At 41.5% G+C, this 15,607-nt stretch overlaps 3 protein-coding genes and 1 non-coding gene across 4 annotated transcripts in view; 1 reads left to right on the top strand and 3 right to left on the bottom strand.

Annotated features, from left to right (window-relative positions):
* Positions 1-1,296: 1,296 nt before the first annotated feature.
* On the top strand, positions 1,297-4,340 carry LOC117146051 (glutactin). Its single transcript, XM_033311994.1, has 4 exons — positions 1,297-1,556; positions 2,344-3,015; positions 3,158-3,523; positions 3,691-4,340. Exons 1-4 carry the CDS (start codon positions 1,326-1,328, stop codon positions 4,297-4,299), a joined length of 1,878 nt encoding a protein of 625 aa, XP_033167885.1. The 5' UTR covers positions 1,297-1,325; the 3' UTR covers positions 4,300-4,340.
* Positions 1,919-1,990, bottom strand: Trnad-guc. Its single transcript has one exon. It is a non-coding gene; the product is annotated as a tRNA-Asp (tRNA).
* LOC117146041 (glutactin) lies at positions 4,334-8,030 on the bottom strand. Its single transcript, XM_033311983.1, has 2 exons — positions 6,830-8,030; positions 4,334-6,429 (listed from the first exon to the last, which is right to left on the bottom strand). Exons 1-2 carry the CDS (start codon positions 7,992-7,994, stop codon positions 4,505-4,507), a joined length of 3,090 nt encoding a protein of 1,029 aa, XP_033167874.1. The 5' UTR covers positions 7,995-8,030; the 3' UTR covers positions 4,334-4,504.
* Positions 8,031-9,236: 1,206 nt separating this feature from the next.
* Positions 9,237-15,607, bottom strand: part of LOC117150744 (semaphorin-1A) — a 121,587-nt gene continuing 115,216 nt past the window's right edge. Inside the window, 1 exon segment of the mRNA XM_033317781.1 lies at positions 9,237-15,185. Within this exon segment, the coding sequence (XP_033173672.1) occupies positions 14,332-15,185 (854 nt within the window). The 3' untranslated portion in view covers positions 9,237-14,331.

The following is a 15,607-nucleotide window of genomic DNA, read 5'->3' as shown; positions in this document are numbered from 1 at the left end:
GCTTCAATTTAGAATTCATTAGGGAACATAATAAAGTTTTAATTAAGCGTGACAACTCATTTGTTCTGTGGACTATTTATTTTGCTAGTTTTGCATCAGAATTGACGGGTCGTGATGGGAAAAATCTTCGGCTTGCTTTGATTAACTTACGAGAGTTAATTTTTGGAGTTAATTGCTTACAACGCTGATTTTCTTTTTTTTTCCTTTAAAAAATACGGATTTGAACAATAATAATTTGTTGACACAGAGTTATATTTACAATATGCGCTGACTCAACGAAACAAAAATTAATAATAAATTGGGGAATATGTTAAGTGGTTCCAATTCCCTTGACATTGAGCTCTCAAAAGCACAATAATGAAGAGAAATATTTTATTCCTTCGCTTTCTAGCTTCCCTACACCGTGGGGTTTCCCAAATTCGTTTATAGTTAAATGCAGCCAAATTGTGGAATTATCTGTTGCCAGATTAGTGAGGAGTTTTTGGCACTGAAGCATCACGAATGCTTTCTCCCGCAGCTCGCGATGATGATGATTGATATTGTACCTCGTACTGTGAATTCCAGTAGCGAAGAGAATTTCTGGAATCAATTAGGTAAAATCTAAAATTTAAATCAGTTCCCGCATCTCTCGAGAAATTAATTTTGCCTGGCGCTACCCGCACTTTCATCGTTGTGAGAAAGACAAACCAAGTTAATGGACGATGTCCCATGTTTGCCGGCAAATATTCGCATCAATATGAGCGCCTAATGACTGGCTATCGGACAAATCAGAAGTTCCAGCCAGCGGCTGCTCTTAAAGGTTTCCCTTTTACTTAAGATGATCAACCCAGCACCCAAGCAGCTAAAACCGGAGCGAAATCTATTCTTGCACTTGGAAAAACTTCTAAAGTAAACTTTTAAATTTGACCAACTAAAAAATGGGGAGCTTTTAACTTTGTGAGAATACAAAAAAATTTAATTAGAACGAAGTGTATGCAGGGTATTTATTTATTTTCCATGCTGTCCTTTAAAATAATTCGGTAAAAGCCAAAAATCAAATGTTGAAACAAGTTTAATTTAGGTAACATTGTTCAGTTTTTTTTCTGTGTATCTATTAGCATAAATCAGTGGCTCTAGCCTCTGGGACGCCACATCATTTGCAGTTTATTTCGCGTTTCGTTTTAGCCAGTTTCCGTTTGCAAACTCTTCATTTGGCTATTTCGGTCAGAAGTGGGGTGAAACTTCGGGTCACAGCGGACTAAAATCGATTGGTCCCCGATGGCCACAGATCAGTTGCGATCGGTTCCTCAAAGCGAGTGTTGGTTCGGTTCGCGAAATCCTCTGGAATGCAGCTCTTGTGGTGGCAAATAGTTTACTTGCTCCTAGTACTCCAATCCGTGGTGGAGTCCAGGGTTCGTGGCAGGCAATATGATGAGGAGAAAGACACTATTGTCGAGCTGCCCACTTTGGGCAGCATCCAGGGAAAGATTCTCGAAACTGCCTGGACGAAACGCGAAGTGCTGCAGTTTGTGGATGTCAGATATGCGGAACCTCCGACAGGACTGCATCGTTTTAAGGTATACAAGTGGATATAAATACTAAGCCATTAATTAAAACATTAATAAAATGTATTGAAATGATATGGAAAAGTGGTCAGTGAAAATAGCAAAAGCTTGAAAGTGTGTCAGCAGAACAAAAGTGATTAAGCCATATATGATACATTATGCAAAAAATTAAAATCGTCGGTATGCTAAATAAGGCTGACGCAGAGGAACTTCGCGAAAAATTCCAAATAGAAATGTTTGATTTTATTGAGCGTCTGTCTTATATAGCATTTTAAAACTTTCAAAATTATGTTAATGTTTTTAGCAGCAATAAATAAGCTAAACATAAAGATTCTGAGAGGAACAACACAAAAAATAAAACGAATCTCTCGCGTCTCCCCGACGGGGAATTGAACCCCGGTCTCCCGCGTGACAGGCGGGGATACTAACCACTATACTATCGAGGACTTGGCACAAGTTTCGTAGAGTCTTAACATTTACCATCGGAACTCTTCGTTTGCTGATCTAATCGAAAAAAATAGAATCTTTGCAAGATAATCGATAGCTGAGTCATAGAAAAACATTAAAAAATAAAAGCCTGATTAATCAATTGTAAATACATAAAATAAATTCTAGACATAGTTTTGAACAACTTACCTATTGCGATGTACTATTTATTTATTTATGAACTCTTCTGGCTAAAAACTGATTACTGATAAACAATGGAATTATTTTAATATTCTTTTTTAAAACCCTTTCCTAAACCTGCTCATGCAAACAGTATGCAAACTCAGTTATCATATGATTATGCTATTCATAGCCGCCCCGACCGATTGAACCGTGGGAGGATGTGATGGATGCCACTGCGGAAAAGATTGGCTGCCCGTCGGTGGTGTCGATGGACTCGCTCCGCAGGCTGGATGACGTCTTAGACGTGGAGGACTGTCTGACCATGACCATCACCACTCCGAATGTTACCTCACGACTTCCCGTTCTCGTTTATATCCACGGCGAGTATTTGTACGAGGGCAGCAACTCCGAGGCTCCGCCGGACTATCTGCTCGAGAAGGATGTGGTGCTGGTCACACCCCAGTACCGCCTTGGACCCTTCGGCTTTCTGTCTACGAAGACAGATGAGATTCCTGGCAACGCTGGCTTCCTCGATATTTTCCTGGCCTTGCAGTTCATAAAGCACTTCATCAAATACTTCGGCGGTGACCCTTCACGGGTCACAGTAGCTGGTCAAGTGGGTGGCGCTGCTATTGCCCACCTGCTCACGCTCTCGCCAATTGTGCAGCGCGGCCTGTTTCATCAGGTTATATATCACTCGGGATCGGCCATTATGCCCATTTTCCTCGAGGAGGATCCGCGAAAGCACGCTCAGGAAATCGCTAAGAAGGCCGACTGTAAAATGGTGACGGTACGGGATTTGAACACCTGCCTAATGGAGCTGACGGCCTTGGAGTTGCTCACTGCCTTTATGGAGCACGCGGTACGTGAACCTTTTAGTTTCAACACTTGGCTAGTTACTTTCTGTAGAGCCTTTACACTGATATTAATTTTATATAGTAGGTAATTGATAAATTATAATAGAATCATTTTTATTACTTCCATTTCGTATAATCTCTTATTAGCTGGAAAAATCCGACCTCGGCATTGGGCACACCGGCGGCATACAGTTCACCATCGGCGGACCCAGTGGTGTTTTGCCCAAGCATCCGTACGATCTGATGCTGGAGTCCAACTTTTCCTATCCTGCAATGGGCGGTTGTCCCAAAAATGCCGGATCTCGCGTGCTCAACGAGATTGTGGACAATGACTTCGAGGGAAAGATACCGGATGATGAATACAACACGTACAACTACATCGACCACGTGATCCGACAAACGGTAGGCACCGACAAGACGATGCTTCTCACCAGCTTCGTGACCCACGATTTCTTCAACCGTCATTTGATGGAAAACGGCACCTTCGACACTCTGATCCCCAGGCTAATCGATGTGAGTTGCTTTCCCAAAACAAACTTTTCTTAGGACTAAGATTGTACTTAAATTGGATTTTTTAATTTAAAGTTATAAAAGGACCTCATATACTTTCTAATACACTCCATTAGTATTAACGACCAGCAAAACATTCAAAAAACTAACTTATAAAATCAAATTTTCAGGTTGCTGGCACTCTGAACCACAAGCTTCCTGTCCTGCTGGCTCTGAATATGAATAACAAGCACAATCCGGACAACACGTTCCTCTACTCGTTCGATTATGCGGGCGAGTTTAATCGTTACAAGGAAATGGACGAGGAGACCAACTTGCAGAGTCCCTTCAAGGCGGGCGTTTCGCTCACCGACGAGGCCCTCTACCTGTTCCCCTACCCCGAGCACGTGACTCGTCTCAGTCGCCCGGATCAGTCGATGGCTCACCGGATGGTGGAGCTTTGGACAAACTTTGTGATCAGTGGTAATCCGTTGGGATCCGCTCGCGTCGGCTACTGGCCGCCGATGACCACACTCTACGGGCCATACATGAGGATTGACGATACCATGACAATTGGGGGTAACTACTTCAGCGAGTTCTCCGCCACGTTGAGCGACGAGGAACAGGGACACAGTTTGATCCGCGAAGTATACTATTTGCGAAGCCGCAGCCGGAAGCGGGCTCTAATTAAGCGTCGAAAACAGCTGGCCAAATCGAATGCAAGAAGGTTGCAGAATCCGAAGCTGGGCGGGCGCAAGAGCCTAGTTAAGCGGCCAAATCGCAACAAGATACGTTTTTGACCAATACTTGATAAAGAATTTATAAAACCAAAAGTTATGATGTAAGCGGTAATTCAAAAATGTATTTATTCAAAAACAATAGCTTTCGATATACATATTTCTATAGATACCAAAGCGTGGAAAATTTTTAAGTTTGAGTTGTTTATACAAATTATTATGAAAGGTGGTTTCACATGATTATAATATGGACCATTGATTTGGTTACTTAGTTGTGAGAATTGCGTTCCCTCTCAGCTTGAATGCGGTCCTCTTCCTCCTGCTGGGCCCTATAACGTATCTCCTCCAATTTTTCTTGTTCCTCTTGCTCCTCGCGGAGCTTGGTTGCAGCCTCCAGGTACGCCTCATAGCTGGGGAAATCCTCAACCTTAAGAACATCCTGTTCTGCTGCCTCTTCCTCATCTGGTGATCTCTCGTACTCCTCGTCAGGCTGTTGCTCCCTTTCCTGTTCAACCTGATCCCTTCGCTGTTGCTCGCGCTCCTGTTCCTCGACATAGCTGCGGTCGGCATCGTAGGCTTCGTAGTTGGGGTGGGTTGGCTGTTCCTCTGGCAAACTTTGTTCGGGATACTGGTGATTTTCTTGAAGCAATGTTTCTTGCTGCTGTCGCTCACGCTCTTGCTCCTCGGCATAGATTCGATCACGTTCAGCATTTTTCTCTTGTAGGGCTCTACTATATTCTTCGTAGCTAGGGTATTCTTCAGGACCAGGTTCCTGCTGCCCACGTTCCTGCTGCTCGCGCTCTTGCTGCTCACGTTCTATTTGCAATTGATATTCTCGCTCTTGCTGTTCCTGCTGCTCGCGATGCAGTTGCTCGCGCTGTTGTTGCTCACGGTCTTCCTCACTGTAGTTGCGATTGAAATCGGATTCGGGGAGATTTTCGTTGCCTTCAGGACCATATTGTTCGTATGAGGGATATGGTAGTCGTCCATCTTCCGGACTTTCATCTGGCTGTGGCTCTCGTTCCGGATAGCCCCACGGGTTTGCTGGTTCAGGATTATATTCGGGCTGTTGTTCTGGTTGCTCTTGCTCTCGTTCTCGCTGCTGACGTTCTTGCTCCTCTCGTTCTCGTTGCTCTCGCTCTTGCTGCTCGCGTTCATACTGTTCTCGTTCTTGTTGCTGACGAATTCGCTCTTCGAGCTCTCGCTGCTGGCGTAAGCGTTCTTCTTGCTCTCGCTGCTGACGTAGTCGTTCCTCCTGCTCTCGCTGCTGACGCAGTCGTTCCTCCTGCTCTCGCTGCTGACGAATACGCTCGTCTTGCTGCTCACGTGGCTCCTGCTGAGGATGACGCTGTTGGTCTCTCAGCTGTTGCTCCCGCCTACGCTGCTCCCTCTCACGGATGAACTCTTGCTGACGAGCTTCTTGTGCCCTGACGTATTCCGGATCCGCAGGATGCCAATTCGGATGCTGCTGAGTAGGCCTGTTTTGCCAATTGGCGTACGGGTTGTAGGCGTATGGACGGCTGGTAGTGGTGGTTGTTGTTGTGGTCGTGGTGGTAATCGGAGGTAAAAAGTTAGTCGTCGGCTTATAGCTCACTCTATGATTTGGCAAGTAAATTCCCTCGCCAAAGTGCGGATCTAGCTCAAGCGGATTTTGCTGATTATTTGTGAAGCGAAGGAAGGGGCCGTACTCGGAGGTAGCCTGCGGCCATACACCAGAATTAGGATTGGGCACGCCAGTAGTCGCAAAGTTCACCCACATGGTGACCAAGGCACGAGACAGCGACCTGTCCGAGGGGTTCAGGCGACTAACCTCGGCTGGATAGGGGAATAAATACACGCTGTCATCGCTGAGCGAGGCATCTACTCCGAAGGGAAGAGGGTTGGCCAGGTGTCCGAACCGACGGTGTTCTCCGCGATAATCGAAGGTGTACAGGTAGGCCGGGATGGAGCGGTATGACTGACTGATGGAGTTAATCACGGGGGCACGATACAATATGTAGTTGCTAAGCTCGATCAGACCAGGAGCCACTGTTTGCAGGCTAGCCGTCTGTTCCTGGATCGGAGTAAAGATCTCGCGCAGTGCCCACTGCTTCCAGAGGCGGTGCTCGCTGGGCGGCGCTGTGTGGCGCAGGACAACGTCGATGTAGTCACTCACATTGCGAGACTGCAGGCGTGCGAGCTGGTCATAGATTCCTGGATTTAAATGAAAACAAATTCAATTAGCTATTGGGCTTAAAACATTCAAAAACAGAAAACTTTTTAAAGTATATTTGTTACACCTGCAAATAAAAATAAATCTTAAAGCACTTATGCTTATGTCGAAAGGCTATCTGATTACTCTGGATTTTTTGGAAATTCCCAATAATAAAAATATAATTTAATTGTCATTTTAAAATAGTTCTAATCAGTTTGACCTCGAGAACAGCAAACAGCACCTTATCAGCAAATGTGTCTCTCAATCGGCCTCTTCCGAAATAGATTAGCTCCATCATGAATCGCAACATTGACGTTATGTTTTGGACTCATATACATGCATATGTTATCATTACACATCTTGACCACTTGAACTTAATAACTCAACAAAAGTACTTACGCGACACGATGAACGCACTGGCGTCCTTTGTGGCCCCGATAATCATGGGCAGAGCAAGGCTGCTGTTGGTGGCTAGTGCGGCTGGGTGGCTTGGTAGGAAGCCGAGAGCGTCGCCAACCACAAGCTTGAAGCCACCCAGTTGGGTGAGCCCGAGGTGCTCGTTTTGGAGGAACAGCTGCTCGAAGGCCGTCACCAGCTGGGAGGTGGGCAGTCGGCCGAGGCAATCGTATAGGGGCCTAAGTCCTTGTGGGGATGGGTTAATGGGTGGTGGTGGGCAGCGAGCAAGACGGGCGAAGGTACTCAAGGTGTCAAGTGGCTGGTTGTCAATCAGGTAGGGGTTCAAGGCGGTGCCCGACTGCAGGATCAGCTGCTGGAAGAGATTGCCGGCACGACCGCTGAGGCTCAAGGCGTGAGCCAATGTTGCACCACCAGCCTGACCCACTAGAGTCACCTGTCCCTCATTGCCACCGAAGTAGACCAGATTGCGATGCAGCCACTCAAGAGCCAAGTGCAGATCGGAAAGGGCGACGTTTCCAGGAAGCTCATCGGTTAAAGCGCTTAGGAAGCCGAATGGAGCCAGTCGGTAGTTGATGGAGACCAACAGCACATCCTTTTCCAGAACATAGTCAGGTTGGGCCTCCTGAGAGCCGCCGTCGAAGAGCATTTCACCGTGAACAAAGACCAAAACGGGCAGCTGATTGGCGCCATCGGGTGCGTAGATGTCCAAGGTAAGGCAGTCGTCGACGTTTTCTCCCCGGGATTCAGACAACCTCAGGCGATCGAGCTCCGGAAACTGGGCACAATTGGGGCTCTGGACGGTGGCATTAACTCGTCCCTGGTATCCAATCGGTTGTGCCGCCTGGAAGCGCGCCAAGCCGCCTCCAACCGTGCCATATCGTATACCCAAGAAAGCGTTCACTGGGCGATTGGCAATGGTTTTATGGCCACTAATTCCCAAGATCTGTCCGACTTCAGGCACTTGAACCACAGCTTCTTGGGGCTGTTGTGCAGTCTCCGACTGCCAAGGAACTGGCTTCAGCGGCTCGGGGAGCCAATTGATTCCCGTATCCTCGTCGCTATTGTCGTTATAGTCGTAACGTGTACCCACAGAGTGAGCATGGACTTGGGCCCCACAAAGGGCCAACACTAGGAGCAACGGCTTCATGTTGCTCACTCCGTCGCGTTTTAAAGAGAACTGATTTCCGAATCGGATTCGACGGCCTGTAAAGCTCCGAGCACTATCAGTAATCAAAACAGCCTTGGGCCGATCAGCGAGGTTGGCTTGATACCACATTAAAGCAATGACTAGGAAAGCTTATAAAAGGTATACAACTTTATGGTTTTTAACCTAAACTACTTGTTAAAGACTAAAAATATAAAAATAAACGAAGACATAATTAAGATTATTCTGGACGTGTTCTGAATTAGTATTTGAACCACCCTCGATATTAACATTTTACACTTTCAACTTTTGGCGAACTCTAATATGAGTTCATTTAGTTGACAATGTCTAAAAAAGGAGTAGTTAAATCTACTGATATCTGATTTATATTACACTTAATAAAATATTAAAATTTTAAATGGACATATACTATACAAACTATTAAAATTACCGAGCAAACAGTTTTTCAATTCGGGCCGGTTTCTTGGTTGAGCATTTATGTATAAGTATAGCTTTGCTGCGTCTGACGGTCTTAATCTCATCCGGTCGGCGGCCGATAGAGGATTATCTGTGGGTCAAGCTTCTCTTGTTGTTGAAGTTTGTTTCGCCATGTTAAATTAAGTTCAACCCATATTTATATTTATATACAACTTAATGGAACAGTTGTGGAACCCACATTGATTATGAAACAATTTGTTAAAATAGCAGTCTTCGAACATTAATTTTTCTTCATTTAACGCGTTATTCAAAGTACATTTGGAATATTTTTTTTTACCAGAATAGTTCTGTTTACTTTTACCTTTTAATTATATGAATGCCTTTTTTAATTTTATATTGTATAATCATACATCTTGCCCTTCGCAAATGAGGTTCACCCTTCATTCCCGATGTCAACACAATCTTCGGCGGTCCAGTCATGCGGTCTTTGCCGCCAAATCAGGAAAATCACTTTCTTTCCAGTTGCATCCGAGATGAACTCGCCTTCGTAGGCAAAATGCAGAAATATATATCTATAATATTCGATAGATAAACAACTCAACTTACTTTCAATTAAATCAATCGGAAATAAGTATGAAGGGATTTCCGAAAACATACCAACTTTAAAAATTGAACTTTTATTGATTAAGTCCCAAAATTATTAAAGGCAATAATAAATGTTATTCAGTAAGATTAAAACGCATTGGGGAGTTCGTAATATAATATTCTCTATATTTTCATTTTTATTAATCATTTTAGATTCCGTTCCCTCCGTTTTGGTTTTTTTTTAAGTTTCATTTTCAATTTCTTCTTTTGCTTCGGCTTGTTCAGTATGTATCTATAATAATGTGTTATAATTAAGAATCGTCATTTCATCTAAATATTTCAGTTATAATAATACAATATAATAATCATTAATAATATGCGGTTTTCATTAATCGATTTCTCTTATTCGCCATGCATGTTCAACTTTTGTGTGGCTTGCCTCAGAATGTATTCCGATCCGTTTGGTTTGTGTGGAATTAATTGTGTCTCGGACCAAATCTTTGAGCTCGTGTTCGTTTTTATCAGCTTCAGTTTGATTATTTCGTGTCTGAGACCGACTATCTCTTATGTCTCGCAGCTTACTGTACGTTCAAGTATGGAAATCAGAGTTCTAGGAAAGCTAAAAGCAAGTGTATGCATATATACTTGAGTCTATATATGTATATACGTGTTTATATATATTCATTCTAGGTATTTTAATCTCGATTATGCTGTGGCAGTGGCCCAAATTAAACAAGAAGCCTCTTAATTCAAATCCAAATTCGAACCTAAAAGTAATGTGTCAAATTACGTATTTTCTTTAGCAGCTTCCCTACGATTTCAACTAACCCTCGTGCACTGAGAAGTAAATGCAGAAGTTCCTTCTAGGTAGGTGCACAATTTGAACCTGGCTTGAGATTGATTGGTAATGGATTTGCCTGCGTTTTGTGTTAGGAACTTCTTAACAAATTTACGACTTATGAAACTGAAAATTGTAACGAATTGCTCGCTTCCGTTTGTCAAAGATCGTTTACCCAAAAATGCACGTTAATTAATTTGTCACTGAATCAAAGTTATTCACTGATTTGTTGCTAGCTTTTGTTTCTTTTGTGTTTTTTCTTGTATATTTTGTAGCTCAGTCTTTTTACTAACAATTTTTTGTTGTTCATGTTGTTGTTGTTGTTCTATATAGCTTCTTCATGCTGTAGATTCTCGATTTGCCGTGCCGTTCTGATTTATGATACTGCACATGCCGCATTCATGAATAATTAAGTGTTGTGTATTAGTTTCTGAATCCAAAACTTGACGAATTCCTAATGGGAGTTGTGTAGAGGAGATTTCTATGGAGGAATTAGAAGATAGGGCAACCAATTCGCACGAACCGTTACCGATCTTCGGATCTGCTTGAGAAGATCTGGGGCTTATTTGGGTGCACCCTATCTATTAGCGGATTTAAATCGGGATCGGGTCGGGAATTCAATTCATACAGTTTAGTTCGCATCTGAGTTCATTCATTTTAATGGCTTGCTGTTAGCTCTATAGTTGCTTGGAAGTACCGTTTTGTGTCTAACTTTCGTAACTTATTTGGTTAAATATTTGTTATTCGCTTTGGGGCTTTCATTAGTTTGTTACTCATTACGTTCTTGCGTTACATATTCAACAATTTAAATTTATCCTTACGTATTTGTAATCGCTAAAGAATGGATAACATACTCGTGGCTCGTATGCTTCGATAATACCTAACCGATAAGCATCTCTTTAGGATTGTGTGTGGTTTTTGTTTTGGGTGTGGAAAGAAAATCAAATGCTTGGGCTTACTTCGATTGAGTTAGGGATCTGATCTTGTTTTGGTTGAAAGAACGAGTATTTATTTGGTTGGTGAAGTATTTACAAAGATTCGCATAATAGTATTCATATGGGTAATGCATACGTTAGGCTTGTTGCGTTATAAAATCTTAACATAATTATATAAATTGAATTCATGAACTCGCTTTACTTTGCTGCATTGATGGCCATCAAGTAAGTAAAATGCATCGATTACGTGTCAGTGTGTGTTCGTCTTTATTCTATTTGCATAGAGAGCTGGCTACTTAGAGATTAAAAAACCAAACGGAACCGGATATAGTACAGAGTTTTTACGCTTACTCTAAATCCGCTCAGTAATCTGATTCTCTTGATCTGTAATAGTTCGCTCGATTTCACAAAACATAATAATACAGTTCATAATAATCAAGTTTGTGGTAAATGCCTTAAACTAGTTAGTAGGTATAATGTAATGCCTGCTCGTAATAATATCTATCATGTAATCATTAATATATTTTTTGTTTCATATATATTTATATTTATTTTATGTAAGAAGCACTTGAATATATATCGTTTTTAATGGAAAATGAAAACTTGGGTGTGTGGTGTCATGGATTCATGGATTCATGTTTTCATTTTTATTTTATTTTACTTTTTTTGTGTGGGTTCCTGCTTTCTGCTCTAGCTTTTAAATGTTGCTTGTTGTTTATAGTTTAATAAGTTGCTAATTAGCAAATATGAATGCGCTTCTACCATCAGAAGGTAATAATTGTTTTTGTCTTATTCGGAGAAAGTTAAAAATCGTTTTCGTTTAGCTTATAATTATCTTTAAAGTATCTTCAACGACGTCTAGTGATCACCATCATCGTCAACCCCAATTTCTGATGTTCTAAAAAAGTGTCTGAGTTGGCTTATTTCACAAATGTTTGCCTTTCGCTGAAAGTTTTAAGAAATTTATATATATATGTATTTTTTTTTGTGTTTTTGCGCTTGAATTTGCCATTTCCTTACTGAGTGTTTTTAATAAAATACTTTGCTTAAATCAGTTATTTTTCTTGTTTATTATTTCTTTTTTTTTTGGTTTTTCGTGGATTTTTTAATTTAAAAGCATTTCTAGAGAATCTCTCTTCTAAAGTATCTAATAAGTGTATGTATACGGGTCATCTATATTATGTATAAGTATATATTTACGGATTCTCTGATCTTGTTACTGTTGTTGCTGGTTTATGTGTGTAGGCATGATTTACTGTAAAACCTTTCAATTGCAGCCTGGCTTCAAATTACAATTACATGTTAAATTTGCCTTGTATATTGAATAATCGGTAATCGGCAATCAGTTTGCTTGTATATATGTAAATGGTAAAGTGTATAAAAGTTAATGATCTGATTCAATTAATACTTGTATGCAATTGTATAAGTAGTTGATGTAGATCTAGAATTAGTTCAAAACTCTAGTGTATTCCTAAGTTTTACCATCAGCTGCTACTCTATGTGTCTGAATCTCATTTATATCTTTCATATATATTTTCAAGTGTTTTTATTGCTTTCAAAGTACTCGACACTATTTCTTTAAAGAAAAAGAACACAATAATAAGGTGTATAATTGAATAACTAAATCTAACTAATCGTAAACAGTAACCTTAGTGTTACATAGTTTGTTTAGAGGTTTTAATTGCTTTAAATAATATTTTTGTACAAATAAAACGAATTAAAAATATGCACAAATAACTTTAAAAACAAATTTTAAAATCACTCGTATCTTTGGCTGTCTAAATGTAATCGTAATAATTTTACGTGGTTTCTATGCGTTTTTGTTTTCCGCTGTTCATGATCTTTTTCGGTTGTATACATTTTGTCAAAAAGTAAAATTGCATATAAAAAGCATTAAATTGCAGCTGCAAAAAGTATATATTAATCAATATATACGCTTACGTTTCTGTGTAGGTTTACTTTATAAATCTACTGTTTTTTATGGGTTTTGTTGTTTATAAATTTGCTTTGATTTAGATATTTCTACGCTTTTTTACTCGTTCTGCAACGCAATTTCCAAGTTTGATCGGATGATTTTAATGTTTCTCATACAAAATATTGAGTATCAATTAGCTTATCCTATTTATAATATACTTTAATATGAGAACAACATTAGCAATGCCCCTAGTGAAAATATTTTCAAAAGTTTTGTTCTGCCCTCCGTTCGTCCAGTCTATAATACAAACCCTATGTGGCTAGGCTAAAGTTCAGTTTTAATGCTTTCACTAAATTTTGATCGATCACTTCACATGAAATTTGTGTATCCCTCTTCATGCATATAAGTATGTATGTATATATCTATATATATTCGAATATATACAAAGATAGCGAGTTGTGTTCTCGTGTAAAGAACTATTCTGAATCAATGCAAACAATAACAACTAAACTCAAAGTGGGCACATACCCAATTATGGCACATATCGCACATACTGCAGATCGCACTGTACAGATCGGTTGAATAATGCGTATAGTCCTGTACATAATTTACACGTTCCTATAGCAGACTGAAGCGCTGGAGTCTGAAGTCTGAAGAAGTACTATAGCTTGAGGCTCTGCAAATGAAATTGACAATGGAAAATGCACTCGATGGATTCGATTTCGTTGGGAGCGCTGCATCGCGTTTGGCAGTTCCAGTTCCAGGTCGGAATGAATCCCGAATGCAATCCCCTTATATTTCCCAGATATCTGACGGCTTAAGACTAATTTGTTTGCCCTCCTACTATTTCGGTAATTCATTTCATTTGTATAAATCAGTAATAAGCGTTTCGTTTTGTTTTGTTTTCTCATTGTTCTTAACCATTTGTTATGACTTTCTAATTTTATCTATTTTAAACTTCTCTGGGTTAAATGCAAAAAATCTTGTATATCGTGTATACTCTATTCGAATAAGGTTTGCTTAGATTACGTTACGTCTTTCCCATCTCTAGGATTAATATTTACATCTGTTGTTTTTTCTTTTCTCTAATCGTAATTAACAATATCATTTTGCAGCTCTAATTTAGCGTAGCCGATCCATGTGAATCGCCTATGAAATCTATTGGTATATATAGAGTCATATATACGTATGTTATGTTATGCTTGCTTGTGTATACTTAGCAGATCGGGGAGTATGTATAAAGGCTATATAACTATAAACTTCGTGTATAACTTCTCTGGCTTTTTGTGTGTAAGTAAATCCCCATCCAGTTTCTATCGCTAGTGAATGATCTTTTCGATTGCTACTTTAAGTTTAAGGGAAGGGAGGGGTTATTCCTATATCTCAGCGCCACGTTGGAATCAAGTTGTGTGTACTATTTAAGCTAGCAGAAAACTTCTTTACAGCTTTTTTATAAAAAGTTAAAAATAATTACTTTAAAATGTTTTACTTAAAAACATGCACTCGCCCAAAATATCCTTCAATAAGAATACAATTTTGCATTTTAAAATCGAAATCCCATTAAAAATTTGCAAATGTGTATAAATTCCGAATCAAAGTGTTTCTGCTATCTCATTTTTGGTCTGCGTGCTAGTACATCTCGTTCTCATCCCAGTCGACCGATTGCAGGACTAGTTTGTCCAGCTCCTTGGAATCGCCGGAGCTGCTGTTGCGCCTGCGCCGCTTCCTTTGCAAATGAGCCCACTTCCGATTGAGTTGGGTGGCCATTTGGGGTGCGGCAAACATGGCCGCTGCCGCCGCACTCAACTTTGTGGGCGTGATGGCGCTGCTGCCGCGGTGGCTTGCCGAGGCGGTGGGCGTGGCTCCACCACCGGCTGGACTCATGCTGAACAGCTCCCTGTTGCCAAAGCGAAATCTACGAGGCGGCGGCAGCGGCGGCGATGCAACCATATGCGGAGTGTCGTAGGGCGGCGGCGGTGTGATCATGGCCAGCGATGAAGTGTCCTCCTGGTAGTGCTCATCATCATCCTCATCGTCCTCATCCCCAAAGTGGAAGGTGGCCGCATCCGAGTGGCGTTCGTAGAGCTCATAGGAGGGCGTCTCGGCCAGCGGCGATTGCGGCTGAACTGGCGTCACGGGCATGGACTTGGCATATGTCCTGCCGATCATTGGACTTCTGGCGCGTGGCTGTGCTGGGGGCGTGGTCGGACCGGGGGGCGGAAGCGGGTGCGGGTGCGGGTGCGGGTGTGGGTGTGGCTGGGCGTGCGTGGACTGGGCCTGGATGAGTGGCATCGATTTGGTGTTGCATATCAATCAATCACGGTAGATGTAGCTGCAGTTCTTGGGGCTCTCCTGCGGACTGGGACTGCTGGAGGGCGGAGCCGGACTGCTGCTGCTGTTGGACATTACGGGCGAGGAGCCAGAACTGGAGTGCGGCTGCTGCGACTGCTGCTGCTGGGGGCTATTCGAGCGGTGTTGAGTTACTGCAAGAGCCGGAAAGCACACGGATTAGTTGCGAAATATCGACTTGGCATGGGTGCTTGGGTGCATGTTGCATCGATGCTTGGGATAAGAGACACATACGATGGCTATGTAATGAATATTTGGATACAACATTGAATCTGCTGCAACATGCACATAAACACTCGCACACACACACATCGTTAAACTACTGGTACACGTATTAAATAATATATATATCAAGGTTTGAAAGGTAACAAATACAGCACATAAATTATGAAATAACGTGTGGTTTTACTCTCAGAAAATAGTTCAAACATAAGAATTCGATTTCAGAGAACTGTCCAACCCATTCGGGTCTTGAACCTCAGGGATCGATCAGATCTCCATATAGATGGGAAAGAAAGACCTGACGACAGATGTATAAAATAGTACTTTCAAATGG

Source organism: Drosophila mauritiana, chromosome 2L, assembly GCF_004382145.1.
Source record: "Drosophila mauritiana strain mau12 chromosome 2L, ASM438214v1, whole genome shotgun sequence".
Lineage (NCBI taxonomy): Eukaryota > Metazoa > Arthropoda > Insecta > Diptera > Drosophilidae > Drosophila > Drosophila mauritiana.
The sequence above is the reverse complement of the archived record's forward strand: the minus strand, read 5'-3'. Positions and strand labels throughout refer to the sequence as shown.

Coding starts and splice junctions, on each gene's coding strand:
- LOC117146051 (XM_033311994.1), top strand. CDS start 1,326: ATGCAGCTCTTGTGGTGGCAAATAGTTTACTTGCTCCTAGTACTCCAA. Junction 1,557..2,343: donor CAGGACTGCATCGTTTTAAG/GTATACAAGTGG, acceptor TGCTATTCATAG/CCGCCCCGACCGATTGAACC. Junction 3,016..3,157: donor CTGCCTTTATGGAGCACGCG/GTACGTGAACCT, acceptor ATCTCTTATTAG/CTGGAAAAATCCGACCTCGG.
- LOC117146041 (XM_033311983.1), bottom strand. CDS start 7,994: ATGAAGCCGTTGCTCCTAGTGTTGGCCCTTTGTGGGGCCCAAGTCCAT. Junction 6,430..6,829: donor CAGTGCGTTCATCGTGTCGC/GTAAGTACTTTT, acceptor ATTTAAATCCAG/GAATCTATGACCAGCTCGCA.